Source organism: Octopus bimaculoides, chromosome 1 (assembly GCF_046866305.1).
Source record: "Octopus bimaculoides isolate indiv1 chromosome 1, ASM4686630v1, whole genome shotgun sequence".
NCBI classification, from domain to species: Eukaryota; Metazoa; Mollusca; class Cephalopoda; order Octopoda; family Octopodidae; genus Octopus; species Octopus bimaculoides.
The window spans coordinates 113867975-113892426 of NC_142928.1; the positions used below are offsets into that span (position 1 = coordinate 113867975).

Genomic DNA, 24452 nt, shown 5'->3' on the forward strand with positions numbered 1-24452 from the left:
GGTTTGTTTCCAACAACATATGCCAGAAACGTTCTGGGGATCAAAGTTCGGAAAACCTGCAAAGTGGATACTGCTGTGGCTTTAGTTTTTATACTGGGAAAAGGGACAATAATGTTAGACAGCATGTCCTAGGGTACAATGTGGTCTGAAATTTATCATTTCTATACCATATCCAGGACAGTATAATACTTTTTACTTTCGTCATACTTGCGGTGGATTTAGAAGCTGTGACAATGTATACATGTGCTACAGTAATTGCTAGTAGAAAAGGGCTGTCGTTATAAAGTAAACGAAATTAAAAAAGAGAGGTGAAATAATCCGTTGGCAGAAAGGAAATCTGCTATTGACCACATACAGAGTTAAGAGGCAGATAAATTTTCTGTCTATCTGTGTATAATGATGTGTAGATGAAAATGGCACCATGTTTGTGAACCTCGATTATAACAGGTACATGGGCAATGTAGATTGGCTGAACCAAATTATAAGTTATTATCCAGTTGGTAGATTGGATAATAAATGGTTTGGTATATAGTAAACACGATCATTGTAAATGTGTTTATATTATATACCAAATCAGGAGGGGCTTGAAAGTGGTGCGACCATCTGCAGTTCTGAGCAGCGGTAGCGACTCAACTGAGGGCAGGTTATTCCTCCAGAAAAATAACTGCAGGATGGAAAACCAAAATCTGCCAGGGAGATATCCTTCTCAGTTCAGCCAATCTCCATAAATAATAAAAAATTGAAAATTGTGAAAGGCAGTGCCATGAATGTCTACATCAACAAAGAAAAACTCCCAGTGGATGGCCAGTTGAAACTTCTTTTCAGTGTACATTCTGCAAGGTTGCAGTATGTAGAGTGAGATGTTTTACAAGTTTCCATGACAGAAATATTGTGTGAATATTGTATATATGTATGATTAGATTTTATAAATATTTTCCAAATTTACTTTGTTTTTACTTTTAATTTGCTTGTAATTTTAATTCATCTATAATTTTAATTTGCCTATAATATGAGTGAAAAGTTTTGATTTAATTTCTATTGTAAATCTTTATCATATATCTTCTGTGTATTCATTTAGTTGATGTATTTAATTTTCTAGTTTTCTTCAAAAACAAATTCCAGCATTTCATTTCATGTTACCTTCATCGTACACCTGTTTTTATGTGCATTAAATTCAACTGATAATCTAGTGGTGTGCTCAATTCTTCTATATTGAAATTTTGTTGCATACCCAATTGATGACTTATTTTCTATGGTGATGTTTAAAAAAATTTAAATATTTTAATATTTTGCTGAATTTATATATCCAAAGAAGCACTCAACCCGAATTCTGGGCTATTAATGCTGTTGGGTTCCAGGCCGATGCTTGAATTCCTCAGGTGTAGAAATTTCTTGTTTCACTACATTCACATTGCAGTTGGTTTAGCGAAGTAGAAATAATTTAAACAAGAAGAAGACTAAGAAAATTCTTTAACATGTCTTTAGTGATTCATTAGAATTGTTTCTGCAGCAACTCTGCTTGCAATGCCAGTTTATGCAAAAATTCAAAGTGAAAATTTATATAATGTTTGTGGTTTTAGACATTAGAGAGGCATTTCATCAGATTTGCATCAAAAATGTGCTTTCACATTGTGTGATTTCCAGACATTGTTTATGGCTTATTTTGGGAAGAAACAAAAAATAATTAAAAGTGTGGTTATGGGATGAGTAAGTAGGGTAGAGATTATGTAGTGGGGTGAGGAAAATCAAGAGGAAAAATACAAGCCATTTTCTTTGAACAGTCGCTTTATTTTGTACTGTACTGAAGCAAACTCTTTTGCATATCTATAGAATGGTTTAGGGTTTGTTTTAATATGTTTGACAGTGCTGGTTTCTTTTTCTGCGCTCTCGTATTCATGGAGCAATATTTGTTTGAGAGAAGATCATTTGCTATCCTTCAGTGGTCCATTTAGAAGACTTGAGATTTTTGCTTGTTGTCTAATTTGAATCTTCTTATCCCTGGGAATTATACTTTTCTGTTGGTTTGGCATTCTTTCTGGAGCAAACTTACTGCACATGTTGTGTGCATGATTGTCATGAATTGCTGCAGCTTTTTGTCATGAATTGCTGCAGCTTTTTGTCAATATCTTGTGTAGAGAGACTGGTAGACCAGTTTTGTTCCATGACCTCTTTCTCAATACTTTCCAATGAGCTTTGTGGAAGTTCAGGCTGGAGAGGGGTTAGGTACTTGAAGAAGTCTGTAGTTTTCTGCAGACCATGCATTGTTAGTTTTATTAAGTAATGGTTTGAGAAAATCATCAGTGACACCATAATATTATGGATGAGCACTATATGTGAAGCAGAATCCAAGACATTTCTTTTCTTGTTGGGTGGAGCATAAAGAAGATATGTGTGAGGTCAAGTAGAGATTCTTCATGCCTTAGGCCATGCAGTGACATAGCTGAGAGAAGACCATTTGACATTTAGGAGTTTGGTGCAGGCTTTCATCCAGGTTGGTTAACACTTCTTTCACTTTTTGAAGGCTCTCTTGAAATGTCCCCCCATAATTTGGATCATCTGGTTGGTGATATGTAGTACATATTACTATTTTCATCTGTTTAGTGTGTACTACCAATGTGTCACAGACTGAGTTTGAGTGTGACAGCAGAACCACAGGCATGACATCTTTCTGGATATACATTGCAACTCCACCATGAGTCCTTTCTCTCCTGTCATATAGAGTTTAGGTAGTGGCTTCTGGTTTGACATCTAAGAGGGTCAGAATGGCCACCCTGGTTCATTTGTTGTTTGAGGTGGTCTCGAGTGCTAGTAATTGTTTCTCAGACTCAATATCTGTTGAAGCCAGGTCAGCTGTCTTATACATCTGAGTCACACTTCCAAAAAAGACTTTTGTTCAGCAGCTGCTGTCCATACTGCATCCACTGTGTGTTTCCTTTCAGGAGCAGTGCATGCACCATCCACACATTTTCATGGTAGTGGCATTGTATCTTGTGACCTAGATCTTTGTCATTAGGAGCAGTTCTTCCTGGTCTTGGGGTGGATGAAATAAGTACCGCTCAGATGAAGTTTGAGATGCACAAATCTACAGCCTGTTCCAATGTCTCTGTGCCAGTAGGTACCCTTTGCATAGAACTTGCAGACTGGTTGGGTTTTCTTTTTACCATAACCTTTGTCTTCGCAAATTCTATTTTGTTTTACATTTGTTTCTGTTCCCACCTTGGGCTCACATCCATTTTCAGTTTGCCTACTTGCTTGTGCCTTCGTATTTGGCTTCTTTTATTTCTCCTGGTGGACCTTTGTTTTCTTCTTGGACTCACATTTTTTTCAGGGTGATGATATCTGCTTTGTTCTGTTCCTCCCTCACAGCATCACCCTGACCCTTTTCAGATTCCATTGTGTCACTTGTTTGTTTTACATCCTTTTGTGTTTTTGCTTCTTCAAATATTTTCTCTAGTAACTCCATGTGCAGTTGAATTAAAACATATGAGCAAATGAACTCATTCTTTTTCTTTCAATTGGAGCCACAGTTTGATGAAAGCCAGGGCTTTTCAGGGCCTCTGCAATTAGAGTGTTTGGTGGCAATCCTTCTGTAAAGTTCTATATGAGGAGCATTGTCTTAATATTTCGAACCTGCTAGTTTCTCTGAATTGGAATCTTATGCTGTCCATGCATTTGGCTTTGCCAAGGTCCATGTTGCTGAGACAGGGAGGAAAAACGTCAGGAAGAAGCAGAGACAGATACGGAGAGAGAGGTAGTGAAGATAAGCAGAGAGAGGATAGAGAAATATGACTGGCTGTGCAGAGACAGAGGGAAGGAGGAGGATAAGAGAGAGGTAGTCAAGAAAAGCAGAGAAAGAGAGAGAGAAAGACTGTGAGTGTAAGAGAGGTTAAGAGAGAAAGAGACTGGAAGAGAAATGCAAACGTAGTGAAGAAAGAAGAAAGAGAGTATGTGTGTGTGTGTGTATGTATATATATATATATATATATATATATATATTTATATAAACATATATATATATATATATATACACTTTATTTAAAAGCAGCAGAAATATAACAAAAGACTGTTACTCTGAGTTTCACGTTGAACGGGAACGTGAAACTCCGAGTAACAGTCTTTTGTTATATTTCTGCTGCTTTTAAATAAGGCATATTACTCTACCTCTGGTATTTGAGTACTCTTTTTTCCACCTTGTTGCACATTTATGCACTTACTCCGGTATATATATATATATATCACTTTTATTATACTTCCTCCCCTTCTTTTCCCTCTGCTACTCTTTCTCCTTACACAGCCTTGGTCACGTGTGTCCGGCTGCTATTTCTTTTCGTTCTTGGAATCACCAAGCTCGCACGTACTTTTTTGCCCCTCTTGTACGTGCTTCACAGCGTTCAATACATACACACTTCGCGTCTGGCTGTACAGCCTTTTTGTTTGTTTATTTCACCGTTTCGTTTTCCTGTCTTGTTTTCCGTCCGCCACTACCCTCCACGAAAACAATTTTAATTTGTGTTCGTGGGAAGAACCATTTTAACGATGCGTACTGCCTTAATTCTTTGAAACGCCGGAGTTTTAATGGTGGCAGCTGATGAAGGGGATGTTTCTATGTGGCCTGCTTGTTTGTTGCACCTTGTTTACCATTTTGTCCTTGTTCTTTTGCCACGTCATGCATGTACCCAGTTATGTATCTATATGTACATGTAGATGAACGTATATACATACACGTACATATATATGCATATACTCATATATTGTTTATATATATATATATATACATATATATATATATATATATATATATAGATAGATAGATAGATTTTCAGATCTAATCATTTTGTGTGAACACAGGTACTATGCATCATTTGCCTATTTTGCGAAATATATGTGATTGCCTATTTACAATTGACATCAACTTACAGCTTGATCACACTAGTAACATGAACCTTCTTAACATTACCTTTGCTAATTTCCTCCAACCCAGCACCCACCCTCCTTCAGCCACCCTATCCTCATTCTTCGAATTCCATTCTCCCATCTCCTCCTTGCCTTTTCAACCAAAACTACTCACTCTCCACTGCTAACCCATCTTCACTCCTGAAATTCCCACTTTTCACCCTACTACAATATGATTGACCCTTACCCTCACTTAATATTTGCTCCCCTCTTTTCTCTCATTATTTCAACTTCCCTTGATAAAATTTATTACTATCCTAAATTTTTAACATCTATTCATAAAACCAGCAACATTGATTATCTTTCAAATACCACATTCTACCCCTCCCATTTATCTCCCAATTCTCCACTCCAAAGGTTAATTCACTTTTCTTATTAAGAGATTATTCCTGTACTAATTAACAATTATGTTCTAATATTTAAGAAACTTTCCAACTCTTGTTAAGGTTATTTCTTGATTCATACACAACATGTATTCTATTAGAATATATGTTGTAAATTAAAAATGCTAAGTGCTATGAAAAAAACACAGCACATAATTTGGCATGTTAACATAACATCATTCTAGCAACCACATCACAAATAGCTGTAGAAAGTTTCTCTTCTCGTAGATTTTTTCTGTGTAAATAGTACTTTTACTTTATATATTTCCTATTTCAGGTTATGCTTCCTATAATTACAAACAAGAAAAATCATACAAATTGGCCATCTGTTGTGTCTGAAGATATAATTCAAGCCTCTTATTCTTTGAAAAGAAATATTGACCTGAGTATGGGTGAAATTTTAGGAAAAACAGTGTTACCTATTCCACCTAATTTTGTGGATATAGAGAAAATTTCAAAGTAAGTTAGATTTATTTTATTTATGATTTCTTCATACATACTTTAAAAGTGTTCTGGAGCAGGCCTCCAGTGAACTAAAGTATAATGTTAATAAAGTATTTAAGTCTATATGATTGTTTACCTTTAGGTTAGTGCTTAACATGCCGTAACCATTTCATCCTGTTTTCAAACAGTACTACTACATTATTTAATATATCCTTTTACAAGCCAAATAACCCCCATCTATTAGGATGGGGGTTATTTGTCTGCCAAAGCCAGTTTTGCCTTTCATACTTTTGGAATCAGTAAAATAAGTATCAGTTGACCCTGGGGTTGATGTAATTGACTTACCCTATTCCCTGAACTTGTTGACCCGGTGCCAAAATTTGATATCATTATCATTATTATCATCATCATCATCATCATTATTATCATTTTCTGTCCTCAGCGTTCATCTATATATTCTTCTTCATTTCTCCCATTCATATTAACTTAACTTAGCTTGATCTAATTTAATTTAACTTGATTTATTTTAATTTAACTTAAATTCTGTTCAATTTAATTTTATGCTTGCTCTGTATGTCCTTTCTGTCTTCTGTCAACCTCTTTGTTAATCTTATTTAAATTCAATTTAATTTAATTTTGGTTTGCTCCATATCTCCCTTCTGTCATTCTCTTCATTGATGCTTGCCACGTTGTTGCTTATCTGTGATGCACCTGCACATTCCCAGCCCTGCCACCTATACAGGAATCCCTCTTCTGTATGCTCCTGCCACCTCCACCCTCCAGTAGTGTTACCTACATTGCTGCAACACAAATGCTGTAGCTTGTTACTTTGCTCCAAAGAAAACAAAACTAAGTGTGACTGTGCTGTTCTCAGTTTTATTGCTTAACTAGCAGAAATACCCGGCGTTGCCCGGGTTAAAGAGAATAATGAAATCTAAAAACGCCGTCTAGACTACGCATCATCTTTATATATAGAGATGTATATACACACACGCACCCAAACACACGTATATATATGTATATCAATATAAATATATGAAAGTCAATGAAGTTTCGTAAAAGAAGGTGATCATGTACATACTTTCTTGCTGTTGTGATTATAACACCTCATTGTAAACTATGTTCCTTGTTTTCCCTTGTGGAGCATATACAAATAGGTTTTTTGTTGCTGCCCACTCTTGAGCAGTCAACATACAGTTGTCCATGTGAGAAGCAGGGCTCTTCCAAGAGAAGACCAGCTACAGACAGTGTTTGACCCTGATATTTGGTTATGGACATGGCAAAAGTCACACAAAGGGGGAATTGTAGTCTTCTGAATGTAAAAGGAATGTCTGCTCCTGATGGAGTAAGAGGAATTCTTGGAATAAAGACGTCATCCCCTTTTGCACATCCAGAAAGAATGGTAGCCTCGATAACGTGTGACATCATTTTCTAAATAATGCTCATCTGTTATGTTCGGGTTAAAATTTCATCAACATCAAAAATATATGAATTTTCATGGAAGTTATGGCCGTTATGCAAAGAATATAATTTCCAAATTTCATAAAGATCCATTCAGTACTTTTGACGTAGTTTTGGATAAGAAAACAAATGACTAATGTGTGTGTTTGTGTGCATGTGTATGTGTGTGTGATGGGTGTATATATGTATAGATATCTGTATGCATGTATATATGTATATATGTGTACATATTACATGTACATCTATATATATATATATATACATCTACACATATGTATACATATACATGTATGTATAGATCTATATATATACATATACGTGTACATCTATATGTATACATATACATCTCTCTCTCTCTCTCTCTCTTTCTCTCTTTCTCTCTCTCTCTCTCTGAAAGTATCTGTCATTACAGTATCGAAATGGTGTACATATACATGTATATGTATACATATACATCTCTCTCTCTTTCTGTCTCTCTCTTTCTCTCTTTCTCTCTCTGTGGTTTCAGTTAGTGGAATAGTTTCATTTTTAAAGTGAAAGTATTTGACATGAGTGTTTTTGTTTCACTTTTGACACGTAATACTTAAATAGTGGAGGAGATATTATGTTGCCGTGTGCTCGAACTCTGCAAGAAGTTAATAATTTTTTTTGACTAAAACACAACTGGAACCCTAAGTAAGGCATGTGTAAAATTTGAATGAAATTGGTTGCGTAGTTCTCGAGTTTTAGGGATTCACACAGACAGACAGACAGACAGACAGACAGACAGACAGACACACATTCTCATTTTTATATATATAGATTAATTAGTCGCTATATATAATGAATTAACTACCCTACTCTTACCACTTATTTAACTTATTTTATTTGATTATTTTTGTGCTAACATCACTTGTACTAATGCTGTATAGTACCTACACCTAGTGGGAGCAGCAGGTGTAATATAAATGATGGAAGATTATATGCAAGGACAACTGTTATGACATGTTTGTTGGCAAACGCCCTTAAGAACCTTCTTTTCATATGTCAGAAACTGCAGTTCCCTTTCCTCATATATTCTCTCAATGCTGGCACTGTCAATGTAGACACAGTGAAAAGTAGTTCTAGTGAGATTGCTGAGATGTTTGAATGGAGATGTATTGATGTGTGCTGCATTCAAGATTATAACTCTAAAAACTCAACGTAAAATATTATTTATAGTTTCTTCACCAAAAATTATCCAAATATTTTATTAGCTACCTCAATTACAATTGGGTTAAATTTGAGGAAAAATTTCTTGAAAATAGTACATGTCATCTATGTTTCAAACTCTCAACTTCAACAATTATGTAAAGCAGGGGTTCTCAACCTTTTTTTACCTGTGGACCCACCACTGCCACCACCATTGTATTTTTATAATTAAATATTGTTAGGACTTGTATAAAATTGTTAAAATATTTTGTGTACTGTAGACCTATAACCAATTTCTTCACTAATAGAAAATGAATGTTCACAAGTAAAATGAGTCACAGATATACAAGTATATATTTATTAAAGTAAGATAGTACTTTAGTGTTAATTTCTTTAATGCAAGTCTTGCAGTTGGTGCTTCTCTGCTAGTTTTAAAATATTCTACTCCAATGTAGTCAATGATAATTGAAGATCACCTTTTTCTACAATGTGGAGTTGATTACTAGCTTTTGACAGTAAGTTAGTGACATGGCTGAAACCATATTCAGCAAGGTAAGATAAAGGAAAAGCAGTAAAGTATAACTGCATTTCCCCACCAGAATTGTGGATACTTTGTACCAGTGTCATTTCTTTTCCATACATTATGTTCTCCATCTTTAAATCTTGCTTGAAATATTTCATCACTCAACATTCAATGAGATTCTTCTGCAAACAGATATCTACATCAGCAACATTAATTTCAAAAAGAAATATCATCCAATGCGGTATATTTAACTTTAGCATATATATATTTAACTTGAGCTTGCATATCATTATGCAAGTTTTTCAAATGTTCAGTATACAAGGTCTTCATCATGCAGATTACTGTTAATTGATTCCAAACTAGGAAATTGTAATAATACTCAACATTATCATCATCATCATCATCATTGTCATTTAACGTCCGCTTTCCATGCTAGCATGAGTTGGACGATTTGACTGAGGACTGGTGAAACCAGATAGCTACACCAGGCTCCAATCTGATTTGGCAGAGTTTCTACAGCTGGATGCCCTTCCTAACGCCAACCACTCCGGGAGTGTAGTGGGTGGTTTTACGTGCCACCAGCATGAAGGCCAGTCAGGCGGTAGTGGCAACGGCCACGCTCAAAATGGTGTATTTTACGTGCCACCTGCACAGGAGCCAGTTCGGCGGCACTGGCAACGATCTCGCTCAAATGTCTTTACACATGCCATCCGGAACAAGTGCCAGAAAGGCGATGCTAGGCACAGGTGCCATGATGGTTTCGCTTTCGCTTGCCCCAATAGGTCTTTGCAAGCCGAGTTTCATTTCCAATGAAGGAGACGACGTTGGCATGGGTGCCAGTCGTCGAATTTAATTCGATTTCGATTTCACTTGCCTCAACAGGTCTTTGTAAGCGGAATTTAGTGTCCAATGAAGGAAGGTATGTATAAGTGGGCTGGCTGAGGCCTTAGATTTAGGTCTCACTTGGCTAGCCGGGTCTTTGCATGCACAGCATATTTCCAAAGGCCTTGGTCAGAAGTCATCGCCTCGGTGAGGCCCAATGTTCGAAGGTCGTGCCTTACAACCTCACCCCAGATCTTCCTGGGCCTACCTCTTTCACAGGTTCCCTCAACTGCTAGGGTGTGGCACTTTTTCACACAGCTATCGTCATCCATTCTCACTACATAACCATACCAGCAAAATCGTCTCTCTTGCACACCACAACTGATGCTTCATAAGTTCAGCTTTTCTCTCAAGGTACTAACACTCTGTCTAGTATGCACACTGACATTACACATCCAGCGGAGCATACTGGCTTCATTCCTTGCGAGCTTACGCATGTCCTCAGCAGTCACTGCCCATGTTTCACTGTCATGAAGCATGGCTGTTCGTACACATGCGTCATACAGTCTGCCTTTTACTCTGAGTGAGAGGCCCCTTGTCACCAGCAGAGGTAAGAGCTCTCTGAACTTTGCCCATTCTATTCTTCTTCTTGCAGCTACACTTTCAGTGCACCCTCCCCTACTACTAACTTGGTCACCTACATAGCGGAAGCTATCAACTATATCTAGTTTTTCTCTCTAGAATATGGCAGAAGTTGCTTTCTTCACATTTACAGTGTTTATTGCTCCTGAACATCTGCTACATACAAAAACTAACTTCCTAGTTAACCTTCCTTTGATATTGCTGCACCTCTTATGTGTCCATAGCTTGCACTGGGTGCATCTTATAGAGTTTCTACCTACGCCTTTTCTACAGATCAAGCAGGGCCATCTACCTGAAGTGATTTGTGTTTTTTCTACCTTCCTACTTATTAGGACTTTGGTTTTAGCTAGGTTGACTCTAAGGCCCTTCGATTCTAGTCCTTGCTTCCACACCTGAAACTTCTCCTCTAGTTCTGATAGTAACTCAGCAATTAGTGCAAGGTCTTCAGCAAAGAGGAGCTCCCAGGGGCAACCTGTCTTGAATTCCTCTGTTATCACCTGGGGGACTATGTTAAATCGGAGGGGGCTGAGGACTGAGCCTTGGTGGACCCCTACCTCTACCTGGAATTCTTCACTGTACTCGTTGCCAACACTCACCTTACTAACAGCATCTCTGTACATGGCTCGCACAGCTCTCACTAACCATTCTTCTATCCCTAGTTTCCTCATTGACCACCAGATAAGGGATCGGGGGACCCTGTCAAAGGCTTTCTCCATGTCAATGAAAGCCAGGTACAGAGGTTTATCTTTGGCTAGATATTTCTCCTGCAACTGTCTTACCAGAAATATAGCGTTAGTGGTGCTTTTCCCTGGCACAAACCCAAACTGCATCTCATCTAGACTGACTCTCTCCCTAATTAGTTGGGCAATGACCCTCTCCGTGACTTTCATTACCTGATCTAACAACTTGATACCTCTGTAATTATTTGTATCTAAAGCGTCACCTTTACCTTTGTAGCAGTTGACTATGATGCTGCTACACCAGTCATTGGGTATGACTCCTTCGTGTATCACCTGGTTCGTAATACGGGTGACTAGGCTATAGCCAACACTGCCAGATATTTTGAGCATCTCTGCAGTGATTTCTGATGGGCCGGGGGCTTTCCCTGTCTTCATACTCTTAATTGCTTTATCTACCATGGTACTGTCAACTCGGATAGCTGGTTCCTCTGTTGGGTCGACATACGGCAGACTCTCTTTCTCCCATTGATTCTCTTTATTAAGCAATCTATCATAGTGGCATCTCCAGACCTCTTTCTTTGCAGCCTCCTTTAGTGCAAGCGTACCATCATCCATGCGAACACATTTCTTTCCTACGACATCACTATTCTCTCTCCTACACTGTCTTGCAACACAAAATACCTCAAGTCTTTTGTCCTCATGGCGCAGAATATTGGCAAATCTTTTCTTATCTGCTTCCCCTTCTGGCTAAATAAACCTGTCGCCTAGCTTAATTCCCTGCTACCACCATTCTTCCAGTCCTTCCAAGCCTGTTTCTTTTGTCTAATAGCCCTGTGAACAACATTGTTCTACCACCATGTTATTTTGGGTTGAGAGGGGACTTTGCACCATCCACAGATCTGGTCACTGGCCCTCAGCAGGCTGTCCCGTAGAAACATCCAGTTGTCTTCTGCATCGTATGAAGCTACGTCCCCTTCTATTTCGTCAAAGGCTTCAAGTAATAAGTCTCTAAATCTCTGTCCATTTGCAGGATCTTTAAGCTTCCAGACTCTTCTCCTCCAAGCTGGTCGTCTTCTGGGCAACCACTTAGCCCTAATCCTGAAGTCACTAACTACTAGTCTATGTTGTGGAGTGCATTCTTCGCCTGGGAAAGTTTTGGCATTTATAAGCAGCCATCTTTCCCTTTTTCTGGCGAGGATGTAGTCAATTTGGCTAGAGTGTCTGCCAGAACGGTAGGTGACTAGGTGACTGGCAGGTTTCCTGAAGTTAGTATTGCAAACCATAAGGTCATTTGTGTCACAGAACTCCAGCAGTCTGGTTACCTCCTCATTGCGGGAACCAAAACCATAGCCTCCATGTGCACAATGGAAGCCCCATGTATGTTGTCCTACATGACCATTGAAGTCACCAGCCACAAAGAGAAGGTCCCTGTCATTCGTTGATGAGGTAGTCTGCAAGAGGGTGTCATAAAATCGGTCTTTCTGTCCATTGGGTAGCCCGGTCTGAGGGGCATAGGCAGAGATAATGGTTGCTAGCCCATGGTGAAGGACTAATCTAATCTTAAGTATTCTGTTGCATACTCTGGCTACCTTGATTACCTTATCCACCCATTTCTCTGCAAGAAGCATACCCATGCCCCCGACTCCGTCTGTTTTCCCTGCCCAGAAAATCTTGTACCTGTGTTCTTTGCCTGTGAGGAATGTAGCGGAACCTCCTCTCCGCCTTACTTCTTGGAGGCAGCAGATATCGACACGTCTCCTCTCAAGCATCTCAACAATCTCACCGGACCTACCTTTCTGTGTGCCGACATTGAGAGTACCAACCCTGAGGGTGTGGGAGGTATGGGCCCGTGGGATCTTGGGGCGGGGAACTGCCGCGTTTTGTACCTGAAAAGAGAGCTTGCATTTTGCAGAATTCATAAACAATCAGTAGCATTCATTTCAACCTGCATCCACTACACAACATTTTGCACCATATGATCGCCACCTTACATAGGAGATAAACCCTAAATGGGGGGTGGGTGGCGTGAAGCGTTTAGAAGTGTTCATGGGAGACAGCCAGGAACTTCCGGTACTGGTGGAGGGGGTGGGAGGGCAGGTGCACCGCGATTGTGAGAGACAGAATAAAGCAGAGGGTTAGGGTATAGACAAGAGGGAGATAGGGAGAGATATTCATTAGGGACTTCTGTCGCATGGTTTGAGAGAATGGTAGTAATAGAAGCATAGAGTGATTATGCTCAGAATCACAAGGGGGAAATACAATATTTATCTCCTAGAGCTGCGCTTTACCTAGAAAAGCAGTAATAGCTCCTTTGGAGGATAGGAGAACAGAGTTTTTTCCTTGAAGCTGTTTGTTAATCAAATTAATTTTATCAAATATATCTGATAAATAAAATATATCACATTTAGCTGCAACCATTTGTCGGCTAAGATTGTTGTTAGCCAGGAATGAGACAATAGTGTACCAAAGAGCAAAAAATGACACTGACAACCATCTCATCTCTGTGTGAATTACAAAGCGTTCAAACTCTTCATTTTGATTACAAAATTTATGAAAAATGCAGTCTTGTAAATAATATTACAATATTAAGGGCATCGTGCAGATGTGCACTTAATTGTTTTGCAAGTAAGTGTTGCTGGTGTTATCACACAGTGTAAACAAAATACAACATATATTAAATTGGCAATAAAACCTCTGTATCCGCCAATCATGGATGAAGTGCTTTCATTAGCACAAGCTATTATATTTCTGAGGGGAATATTATGTTCCTTGAAATAAAGTTACAATGATTTTGAAAATTGTTTTACCTTTAGTGTCTGTTTTAAGACATCTGAATTCATTACCATCCAAAAAACAATCATATGTCAATAAAATAGCTTTACAATCTCTCAGGGTAGATTCATCAGGTTGAGAAGGAAATTTCTGTACTTGTAATTTGTATACTAGTTGCTTTTCTATATCTTAGCCATTTCATCAATGCATCATGACATTGATGAGTTACTTAAAGGAATCTTACAAGTAATTTCATTAGCATTTTATTTCATAAATGATGAAATTATGACAGATACCACTGGCAAAATTACAGTTTCACCAATATTATGGGGTTTCCCAACCTTTGCTATCATTTTAGAAATTTTGTAGGATGCCAGTCAACCATTATTATTTTTACACAATTAATTACTAAATAACTGATACATAATTTTTCTTGCTTGGAATTTATCGTGCAGTTTTCTAAAATATTCTACTGGATTGTTTTACTTGTCTTTGAGCTTGGTCTCAGAATGGATTTTAAGCTGAGCTGGCTTCATGCTACCATTTGACAGTACATCCATACATATGAGACACGCTGGTTTCACTTCATTAGAATGCAGCCATAAGACAGATATTCAATGGAATACTGCTGCATTTCTTCTTAGTGAGAGGGGAAGAATTTTGATTTAAGCACCCTGTATAACCCCTCGTAACTTTTCTATTTTTTGGAATTTTCAGAAAATTTTTGTCTATTTGTTTTCTACATATGGGAATTAAAAAGATTATGCAAATAAAATTTTTGTGTGTGATTTAGGCAACTTAGCTGTTGTTTTTAGCACATCGTACATCCACCTGATACCTTCCTCATTTATTGATATTGTTGAAGAGTCGTCCATTGCTGGAATTTAAACTAAACTTCTGGGTGTCTATATTTTAAACTCTGAATTTTTTTTTTTAAATTGAGAAGAAGCAGGAAATTTTAGGATTTATGGGGTTTAAAAAACTTAGATTTTTTTTTTTTGCAATAAGCATATGAATTACAATGCATAGAACACAAATTCACAAAAGTTTTCTGAAAATTTCAAAAAATAAAAGCCACAGCCGCCTGCTACCTTCATTTCTACTCTTTGTTGTATTTTCTTTTTTTAATCGGAGTTTAAAATATGGATAGTCCAAATTTTAGGCTTAAATCTTGGATGCATCATCATTCCACTAGATTTGTTTATGGGGAGAAAAAATATTGAAAAATATTAATACATGCCAGTGACAAAGAAAGGAAGAAGGTATCACGTGGTCATGAGATATACTCAAAATAACAGCTAAATTGCCCTTAAAACACAGAATTTTTTTTACAATCATTTGAATTCTCATTTGTAGAACACAAATTCACAAAAATTTTCTGAAAATTGCAAAACATAAAAAAAGTTATATGCAATATTATAGTTATCAGCAATGGATTAAACTAATTGTAAATTTCTTTTCTTAGAACATATGTTAAAATACCAGTTATAGAAGATATGAAAAAGTTCTTAACTTTATCCTAAAAAAAATGACAAACTCAGAGATTGATCTTGCGAAAATATGTTGAAATCAACTTGTTGCTAAGAACAGATATTTCTTTTGTGAATTCTCTCGCTCTCTCTCTTTTTGTGTCTCTCTCCTATACACACACACATGTATACATACATACATACATATATATATATATATATATATATATATATATATATATACACACACATATAGCCACACACGTGTGCGTGCGTGCATAGATAGCTAAACAGATGGACAGATAAATGTATACAAACGTACATACAAAAGCACACACATACTTATGTATATATACATATATATACATACACACATATGTGTATATATAAGTATGTTTGCAGTACTATGGTCTTCACTAAATATTCTCTGGTGAGCAGTGAAGTGGAGGGGAGTTTCTTTGAGATCAATGCCAAGTACGTGCGTGTGTGTATGTGTATGTGTGTAATTAAGCCCTCAGCCAATTGCTGTCGCCAGTCAACGTGTCTGGAGCACTTTTGAAAGAAATTTGTGTGTGTGTATTTTTTTCAAACTGTGTCCAGCCTTTTTACTTTTGTTGTCTTTGTTTCTATTTTTCATTTTGCCCATATACAGGGTGTCCCAAAAGTCACTAATAAGTTTCAGTTTTTAATAACTTCTTTAACTTTACAAATAAATGCATGAAATTTTGATACAATATAAAGGACATAATGGAAATTAATATGCACAGGTCAAATTTTGCAACACCACTACATCACATATGAAAAATGGCAGCCATTTTCAGCTTCGCACGCTAGTGCTCTTTCCAAAACTTGCACCATAACACCCTCAAAAGTTTCAGACCTCACTTCTCTGATTTCTCAGTTACACCAGAGTCTCCGGTTTGTTGATGTAAACTCTTTCTTTCAGGTATCGCCGCAAGAAAAAATCCGAGCTAATCTGGGGAATGTGAAGGCCAGTAGACATTGCCATAGCAGGAGATTATTCTTTCTCCAAAGTACTACCATAGCAACTCCATTGTTTCTCTTGTGGTATGAGCAGTTGCCCCATCCTACTGGAACCATGGGTGAGGTCCATTTCGATTGGCTTTCCTGTTCCCCAAATTTGTCTAGCCTGGATTTTTTCTTGTGGGGATACCTGAAATAGAGGGTATACATCAACAAACCAGAGACCCTGGTGCAACTGAAGAACATTTATAGAAAAATCAGAGAAGTGGGGTCTGAAACTCTTGAGGGTGTTATGGTGCAAGTTTTGGAAAGAGTATGGCCAAAAATGGCTGCCATTTAAGTGATGTCAGTTTTCATATGTGTTGTGAGGGGTGTTGCAAAATTTAACTTGTGCATATTAATTTCCATTATGTCCTTTATACTGTATCAAAATTTCATGCATTTATTTGTAAAGTTAAAGAAGTTATTAGAAACTGAAACCTATCAGTGAGTTTTGGGACTCCCTGTACATACATACATACATACATATATATACTGTGGTTACTTTGAGTACCACTGACCTGCTGTGTTCTTTGTTACCTAAGCCAAGAATGTGTGTGTATGTATGTATTCTTATAATTTTGTTGCTGCTGTTGATGTTACTTTTTCTCAGTATTATTTCTTTCATCTTTCTAGGGAATTCCTAAAGGAATTTTATGACCTGCTTCATAGATAGATGTTTTTCCTTTTTTATATTATTTTTTTCTTTATTCTTGTTTTGAAAAGTAATAAATATATTAGTAAAGACAGGATTTCTAGCAACTTTTTTAAACAAGTTTCTTAGTCTCACTGCACCATTGTACAAGGTCCACATTGAAAACTACTAGTCTAAAGCACAATTTTTCATGGCCCCTGAAAAATTATTGTGGACCCCAGTGGTTTGCAGTGACTTCTGAGGTTGGTCATGCAATAAATACTTATTGTTTGAGCTGAATCATTTTGAAATTATTTAACTAAGGGGACACATTTAGTTGCGTAATATGGCCAAGGTTTTAGACCATTATGCTGTCAAAGACAAATCAGCTACTTTATCAGGCTACTCACCAATTTTGAGAAAATAATTAACACTCACTCGAGCAGCCTGTTCTGGTACTTACTGAACTCTGTACATTAAAAGACTTCATCTCACGCATGCACATTGAACATATATGCATATACATAAACACACACGCATATACATAAACACACACACAATGAAAGACAGCAAAAATTCAACCTTGTATGTGTTGTGGAGGACACCGCTGAGTGAGAGAAGTGGGAAGTTCCACTACAAATAAATAGTGGACAGATACAAGTGGGGCAGTCGGCGAAGTCCACCGTTCACGGCTAGTCACACAGTTGGGCCAATGATGAAGTGCATTGTTATAATACCAGACATAACAGTGTTGAGCAAGACACAACAGTGGCGACGAGTTTTCGAACATATGCAGGATATAACACCTAACAACGAGAAGTTGAAAACATGCAGGATACAACAATGACCACAGACTTCAACAAGGAAAGACTCAGTGACAAGAATTTGAAAATACACTGGATACAACAATGACTGCAGGATACAACAAGGAAAAATTCGGTGACAAGAATTTGAAAACATGCAGGATACAACAATGACCACAGGATTCAATAAGAAAAAATTAGGTGATGAAAAAATTCTATGAAATAATAGAAATAATAGAATATGATGAAAAAAAAATTCTGCTGAAGAAGGATTTCTGGAGTACTACCTGGGACACAGAAAAAAATAATACAAGTCTGTTGAAGGACGCTCATGTGTTCGTAGTACTACTGGTAAGAATGTAAAGCCAGTACTACCTGTGGCATACATTTGAATAGCATGTTTCGAATGTGTAATACATAGAGTTGAAAAAAATAATAATAATTGCCGATAGGTGTATATCGGAAAACTGTCATAATTAAATTTTTCTGTGATAATAAATTGAAAAAAGATTTTGTTGTTTTATGTAATACATAGAGTAAAAAAAAATAATAATTGCTGATAGACGTATATTGGAGAACTCTATGTAATAATTAACTTTTCTGTGATAAGAAATGAAAAAAAAAATTGTTTTTGGTCCTGTATAGAAAATGATAAGAAAAAATAATCCTGCGTGTAGAAAAAAAGATCTCAAAAGGGGAAGTGTTGTGGAGGACACCCCCAAACAAGAGAAGTGAGCTGTTCCACTACAAATAGATAATGCACAGACACAATGAGTGGGGCAGTCGGTGAGGTATGCTGTTTGCGACCAGTCACACAGTCTGTGCCAGTCGAGTCAACAACAAAGTACATCATTATAATACTGGACATAACAATGTTGAGCAAGACACAACTGTATGAAAATTGTACTTACCTCATTTATAAATTAATTCAATTCTTCGATCTTTCTGGATAAATATAATATCATTTCCATAGAAATCTTCTCTTTTCATCAATTGTTGTAATAAATCTTTTTCATTTAACATTAGTGCTAACTCAAACTCTATTTTCTCCTGTTGCATTTCTTTGGTATGTTTTGATTCTAGTCAATGCAGAAAAGGATCACTCTACAGAAGTAGTTGTAAACAATTGTCAAAATCAACTTGCAAAGATTGAAGAGTTCTGGCATAGCTTCAACAAAATCAATGATGTAAATGTAACTCATTAAATTACTTAGATGTTACTTTTTAAAATCTTCTATTGAATACATCACACTGAGCTCACTTTGTAATCGAATTACATAAAAAAAATCAGCCATAAGTGGTTTTTAAAGAATCTAAATAATCCACAAGAAATCGTTTGCAATAGTCATCAACTTCACTGAAATTCAAAAGTTCCATGAATTTAAACTCTCCTAAGGATGAATATCATGCTTTTATTTGACCAACTATTGTGCCAATAATTTTGTTATAAAGCATTCTATATGTTGTTGGGGATCAATAGATATATTCCTGGATCTCTGAATTCTAAATGCTGCATCGATTCCATATTTTTCCCCTAACATCTTAAAATATTGAAAAATTGTCAATTTTGTTTTTGAGCACAGTTCTAATTTTATCAATTTGCTCTTTACAATACACTATGTCATGACATTTACTCTAGAGGATGTTAAATAAGACATCAGTGAATGTCACTGAATACTTTTAATAAAAATAAGAAATCAGAAGATTTTAAAGTATGTATGGTGGTATCGTCCCATGCATCAGGATTTTCAATGATGTCTTTGAAAAGGTTGATTATAACATAATTTTCTTTTGTGATAATAATAAGATGTGAGTAGTTCCATCTAGTTGCTGTTGCTTTCAGAAATCTTTCAGAAATCTTTTTTTTTAAATGTTATCTAATCACCTTTTTGGTGATTTCGTAAAAAAAATGTACCCAGTCCATTTATTGTAGAAAAAAAATCTTGCATTCTTTTTTAGCAGAGCTTGATTGTGAAAGAACTAAATTTAGGATATGAGCACAACAATGAATAAAGATCACACATTCATATTTCTTTCTTACTTTTGACTGAAACCCATTTAATTGTCCTGTCATTGTAGCGACGCCATCATAGGTTTGTGCAATCAGTTTGTTTCCACATTTCCATGTTTCAGTGCATTTTAAAACATGTTCAGATAAAGCATTTGCAGATTGATCTGCACTAACATCATTAAAACCGATAAATTGTTCTTTCATAACACAATCTTCTGTAACATAATGTAAAACAGTTGTCAGTTGTGAATATGCCAATACATCAGATATTTCATCAACAATAATAGCAACAAATTTAGCCTGATTAAGTTCATTTTGTATTTTATTCAACATAACCTTTCGAATTGCATTGATCAAGTCATTTTGAATTCTGTTTGAGAGACCAGAGAAGATAGAAGGTGTATCTAGATGGCTTGTTAATTTTTCGTCATATTTACTAATTAATATAAGAATTCTTTATAATTTCCATGATTATTAGATTCTTCAGATTCAAAATGACCCCAAAATGATAATTCTTGGTGACCTAAAAAACGTAATTACATCGATTAATCTGCAGTTATTTTATCGAGATAAAAAGAATCTTATAGGTATTGACTTTCAGATAGGCAGAAGAGAAATGATAGGTATTAAAAGATAGGAAGGTCAAAAGATTTCATATGCCTTTTTCTTTAAGCATGCTTAGTGGAAGCAAAATGGGAACACAGCGAAGTATCAATCTGGATGTGTTTCCTTTGAAACAAAGTAACTATTTTAGCTCAGTTTCCAATGATTTGCACAACTTTTCATTATGTTCTTAGATTAATTTTTGAGTTATACAAAATATCAATGGGCATGCAGTGCATGACTAGCATGTTTTGACTGCACACCACTGGAGGACACCCAATTTACTGCATTTCATCTATCGACCTTCAGAAATTTTGTATGGACCCCAGTTCAGAACTTCTGATGTAAACTATATTGACCAATTTTTACTCCTAGCTATGTAACCAATGCTGATCAAATTTTACTCCCACAGACGATGCAATGGTACAAAATGAGAGAAAATAACAAGAAATCAGAAATTATTCATTTTGACCCAGTTACCAATTTTGTCCCACTTCCATATATGCAGTTTTCTTTCTTTTTACCACTGAATAGCCACTTCCGCTACCATTATGTTATTAAACTTTGATATTTTCACGCCTGTTTCTGGATACTTACACTATCAGGATTAACCTACATGGATTTACACTTATATATATGTGTGTGTATATATATATATATATATGTATATATATATATAAATGTGTGTATATATATGTATGTATATATATGTGTGTGTGTGTGTGTATATATGTATATATATATATATATATATATATATGTATATATATATATGTGTGTGTATATATATATATATGTATGTATAATTTATATCTGTATATATATATATATATACGTGGATGAACGTATATACATACATGTACATATATATGCATATACTCATATATTGTTTATATATATATATATATATATGTGTATACACATATATATCTATATCTATAAAAGGCAGGATATGTGTACATCATCATTGTTTAACGTCCGCTTTCCATGCTAGCATGGGTTGGACGATTTGACTGAGGACTGGTGAAACCAGATAGCTACACCAGGCTCCAATCTGATTTGGCAGAGTTTCTACAGCTGGATGCCCTTCCTAATGCCAACCACTCAGAGAGTGTAGTGGGTGCTTTTACGTGTCACCCGCACGAAGGCCAGTCAGGCGGTACTGGCAACGGCCACGCTCAAAATGGTGTATTTTATGTGCCACTCGCACAAGAGCCAGTCCAGGGGCACTGGCAACGATCTCGCTCGAAAATCCTTACACATGTCACGGGAACAAGTGCCGGAAAGGCGACGCTGGGCACAGGTGCTATCCCAATTTCGCTTTTGCTTGCCCCAATAAGTCTTCGCAAGCTGAGTTTCATGTCCAATGAAGGAGACGACATTGGCACGGGTGCCAGTCGTCGAATTTAGTTTGATTTCACTTGCCTCAACAAGTCTTCGCAAGTGGAGTTTAGTGTCCAATGTAGGAAAGGTACACATAAGTGGGCTGGCTACACCCCTGGCAGAGGCCTTGGATTTAGGTCTCACTTGGCTTGCTGGGTCTTCTCACGCACAGCACATTTCCAAAGGTCTCAATCAGAGGTCATCGCCTCGGTGAGGCCCAATGTTTGAAGGTCTTGCCTCACCACCTCAGCCCAGGTCTTCCTGGGCTTACCTCTTCCACGGGTTCCCTCAACTGTTAGGGTGTGGCACTTATTCACGCAGCTATCCGCGTCCATTCTCACCACATGTCCATACCAGCGCAATCGTCTCTCTTGCACCCCACAACTGATACTTCTTATGTTCAGCTTTTCTCTCAAGATACTTACACTCTGTTGGATATGCACACTGACATTACACATCCAGCGGAGCATACTGGCTTCATTCCTTGCGAGCTTACACATGTCCTCAACAGTCACAGCCCATGTTTCACTGCCATGTAGCATGGCTGTTCATACACATGCATCATACAGTCTGCCTTTTACCCTGAGTGAGAGTCACTTTGTCGCCAGCAGAGGTAAGAGCTCTCTGAACTTTGCCCAGGCTATTCTTATTCTAGCAGCTACACTTTCAGCGCACCCACCCCCACTACTAACTTGGTCACCCAGATAGTGGAAGCTATCAACTACCTCTAGTTTTTCTCGCTGGAATGAGACAGAAGTTGTTTCCTGTTTGTTTACAGTGTTTATTGCACCTGAACATCTGCCACATACAAAAACTAACTTCCTAGTTAACCTGCCTTTGATATTGCTGCACCTCTTTTGTGTCCATAGCTTACACTAGGTACATCTTATAGAGTTACTACCTACTCCTTTTCTACATACTGAGTAGAGCCATCTACCTGAAGGTGTGTGTGTTTTGTCTACCTTCCTACTTATTAGGATTTTGGTTTTAGCTAGGTTGACTCTAAGGTCTTTTGAATCTAGTCCTTGCTTCCACACCTGAAACTTCTCCTCTAGTTCTGATAGCGATTCTGCAATTAATGCAAGATCATCATTATAGAAGAGCTCCCAGGGGCAACCTGTCTTGAATTCCTCTGTGATCGCCTTGAAAACTATGATAAATAGGAGGGGGCTGAGGACGGAACCTTGGTGGACCCCTACCTCTACCCGGAATTCATTAATGTACTCATTTCCAACCCTCACCTTACTGACAGCATCTCTGTATGTGGTTCGCACAGCTCTCATTCACCATTCTTCTATCCCAAGTTTCCTCATTGACCACCAGATAAGGGATCGGGGGACCCTGTCAAAGGCTTTCTCCATGTCAACGAAAGCCAAGTACAGAAGTTTATCCTTGGCTTGGTATTTCTCCTGCAGCTGTCTTAAAAATGTATGCTGTGTGTGTGAGGGAAAGAGTAACAGCATATGTTTTTAAAATTTATTCTTCCTTGCATCTTTTTTTGAGTGAGTGTGTGAGTGATTGACTGAAAGAGAGAGGTGTATGTTGTTGGAAAGAGAGAGAGAGAAAGTGTGTGTGAGACAGAGACAGAGAGAGAGAGATAGCGTAAATTTAATTTATTTACTTTTTCTCATATCTGTTTTTAGTGTGTGTTTGACTGAGAGAAAAAGAGAGAGGGGCATCACACACACACACACACACACACACACACACACACACACACACACACACACACACACACACACACACACACACACACACACACACACACACACACACACACACACACACACACACACACACACACACACACACACACACACACACACACACACACACACACACACACACACACTCACTCTCTCTCTCTCTCTCTCTCTCTCTCTCTCTCTCTCTCTCTCTCTCTCTCTCTCTCTCTCTCTCTCTCTCTCAGTCAATCACTCACTCATAAAAGAAGCGAGGAAAAATAAATTTTAAAAATGTATGCTGTCATTCTCCCTCACACACACATCAACACACACCTCTCTCTCTCTCTCTCTCTCTCTCAAACACACACTTTCTATCTCGCACCCCATCATCAACATATACACACGTCCCTGTCATTTTCTCTCTCTTTCACTTTATGCTGACATCAAGCGAAATGTACGGTTTCCACATCAAAAAACAAATAAAACAAATTTTACGGAATTTACCAAACACTGTACCTTAACAGCTGATAGGTCATTGACAACTCTGTGACTCAAAGGATAGAACTCACTGATACTTATCTCCTGCTATAAAATCTTTGATGATATAATGATACCAGAAATAAATCACTGCTTTAATCCCCACCTCAAAAAAAACCTACCATCCAATTAGTGGAACACCTCAAAACAACAACTCAAATGGGATAAAGAGTACACGTATCACAACAACAATAACACCAAGTGTGTGTGTGTGTGTGTGTAGTCAAGTCCCACTTTATTGAGGCTACCATTACTATGGGGTGCAGGAGGAGGGAAAATGTTTTCATTTCAAGGATGTACCTTTATCCATTTCTCTTCTGCAGATCGCAGATCCGGTGAGGCCATGCTTCGCCATGTCCATCAACAAATCCCAAGGTCAAACACTATCGGTAGCAGGCATCCATTTGGGGGAACCATACTTTTCACATGGGCAACTTTATGTGGCCTGCTCCTT

General features: G+C 37.3%; 1 protein-coding gene across 1 annotated transcript in view; it reads left to right on the plus strand.

Moving 5' to 3' along the window:
* Positions 1-24452, plus strand: part of LOC106876453 (dynein beta chain, ciliary) — an 855334-nt gene that overhangs the window by 24418 nt on the left and 806464 nt on the right. Inside the window, exon 3 of the mRNA XM_089350837.1 lies at positions 5614-5795. Coding sequence (XP_089206963.1) covers positions 5614-5795 — 182 coding nt within the window. The remainder of the gene's footprint in view (positions 1-5613; positions 5796-24452) is intronic.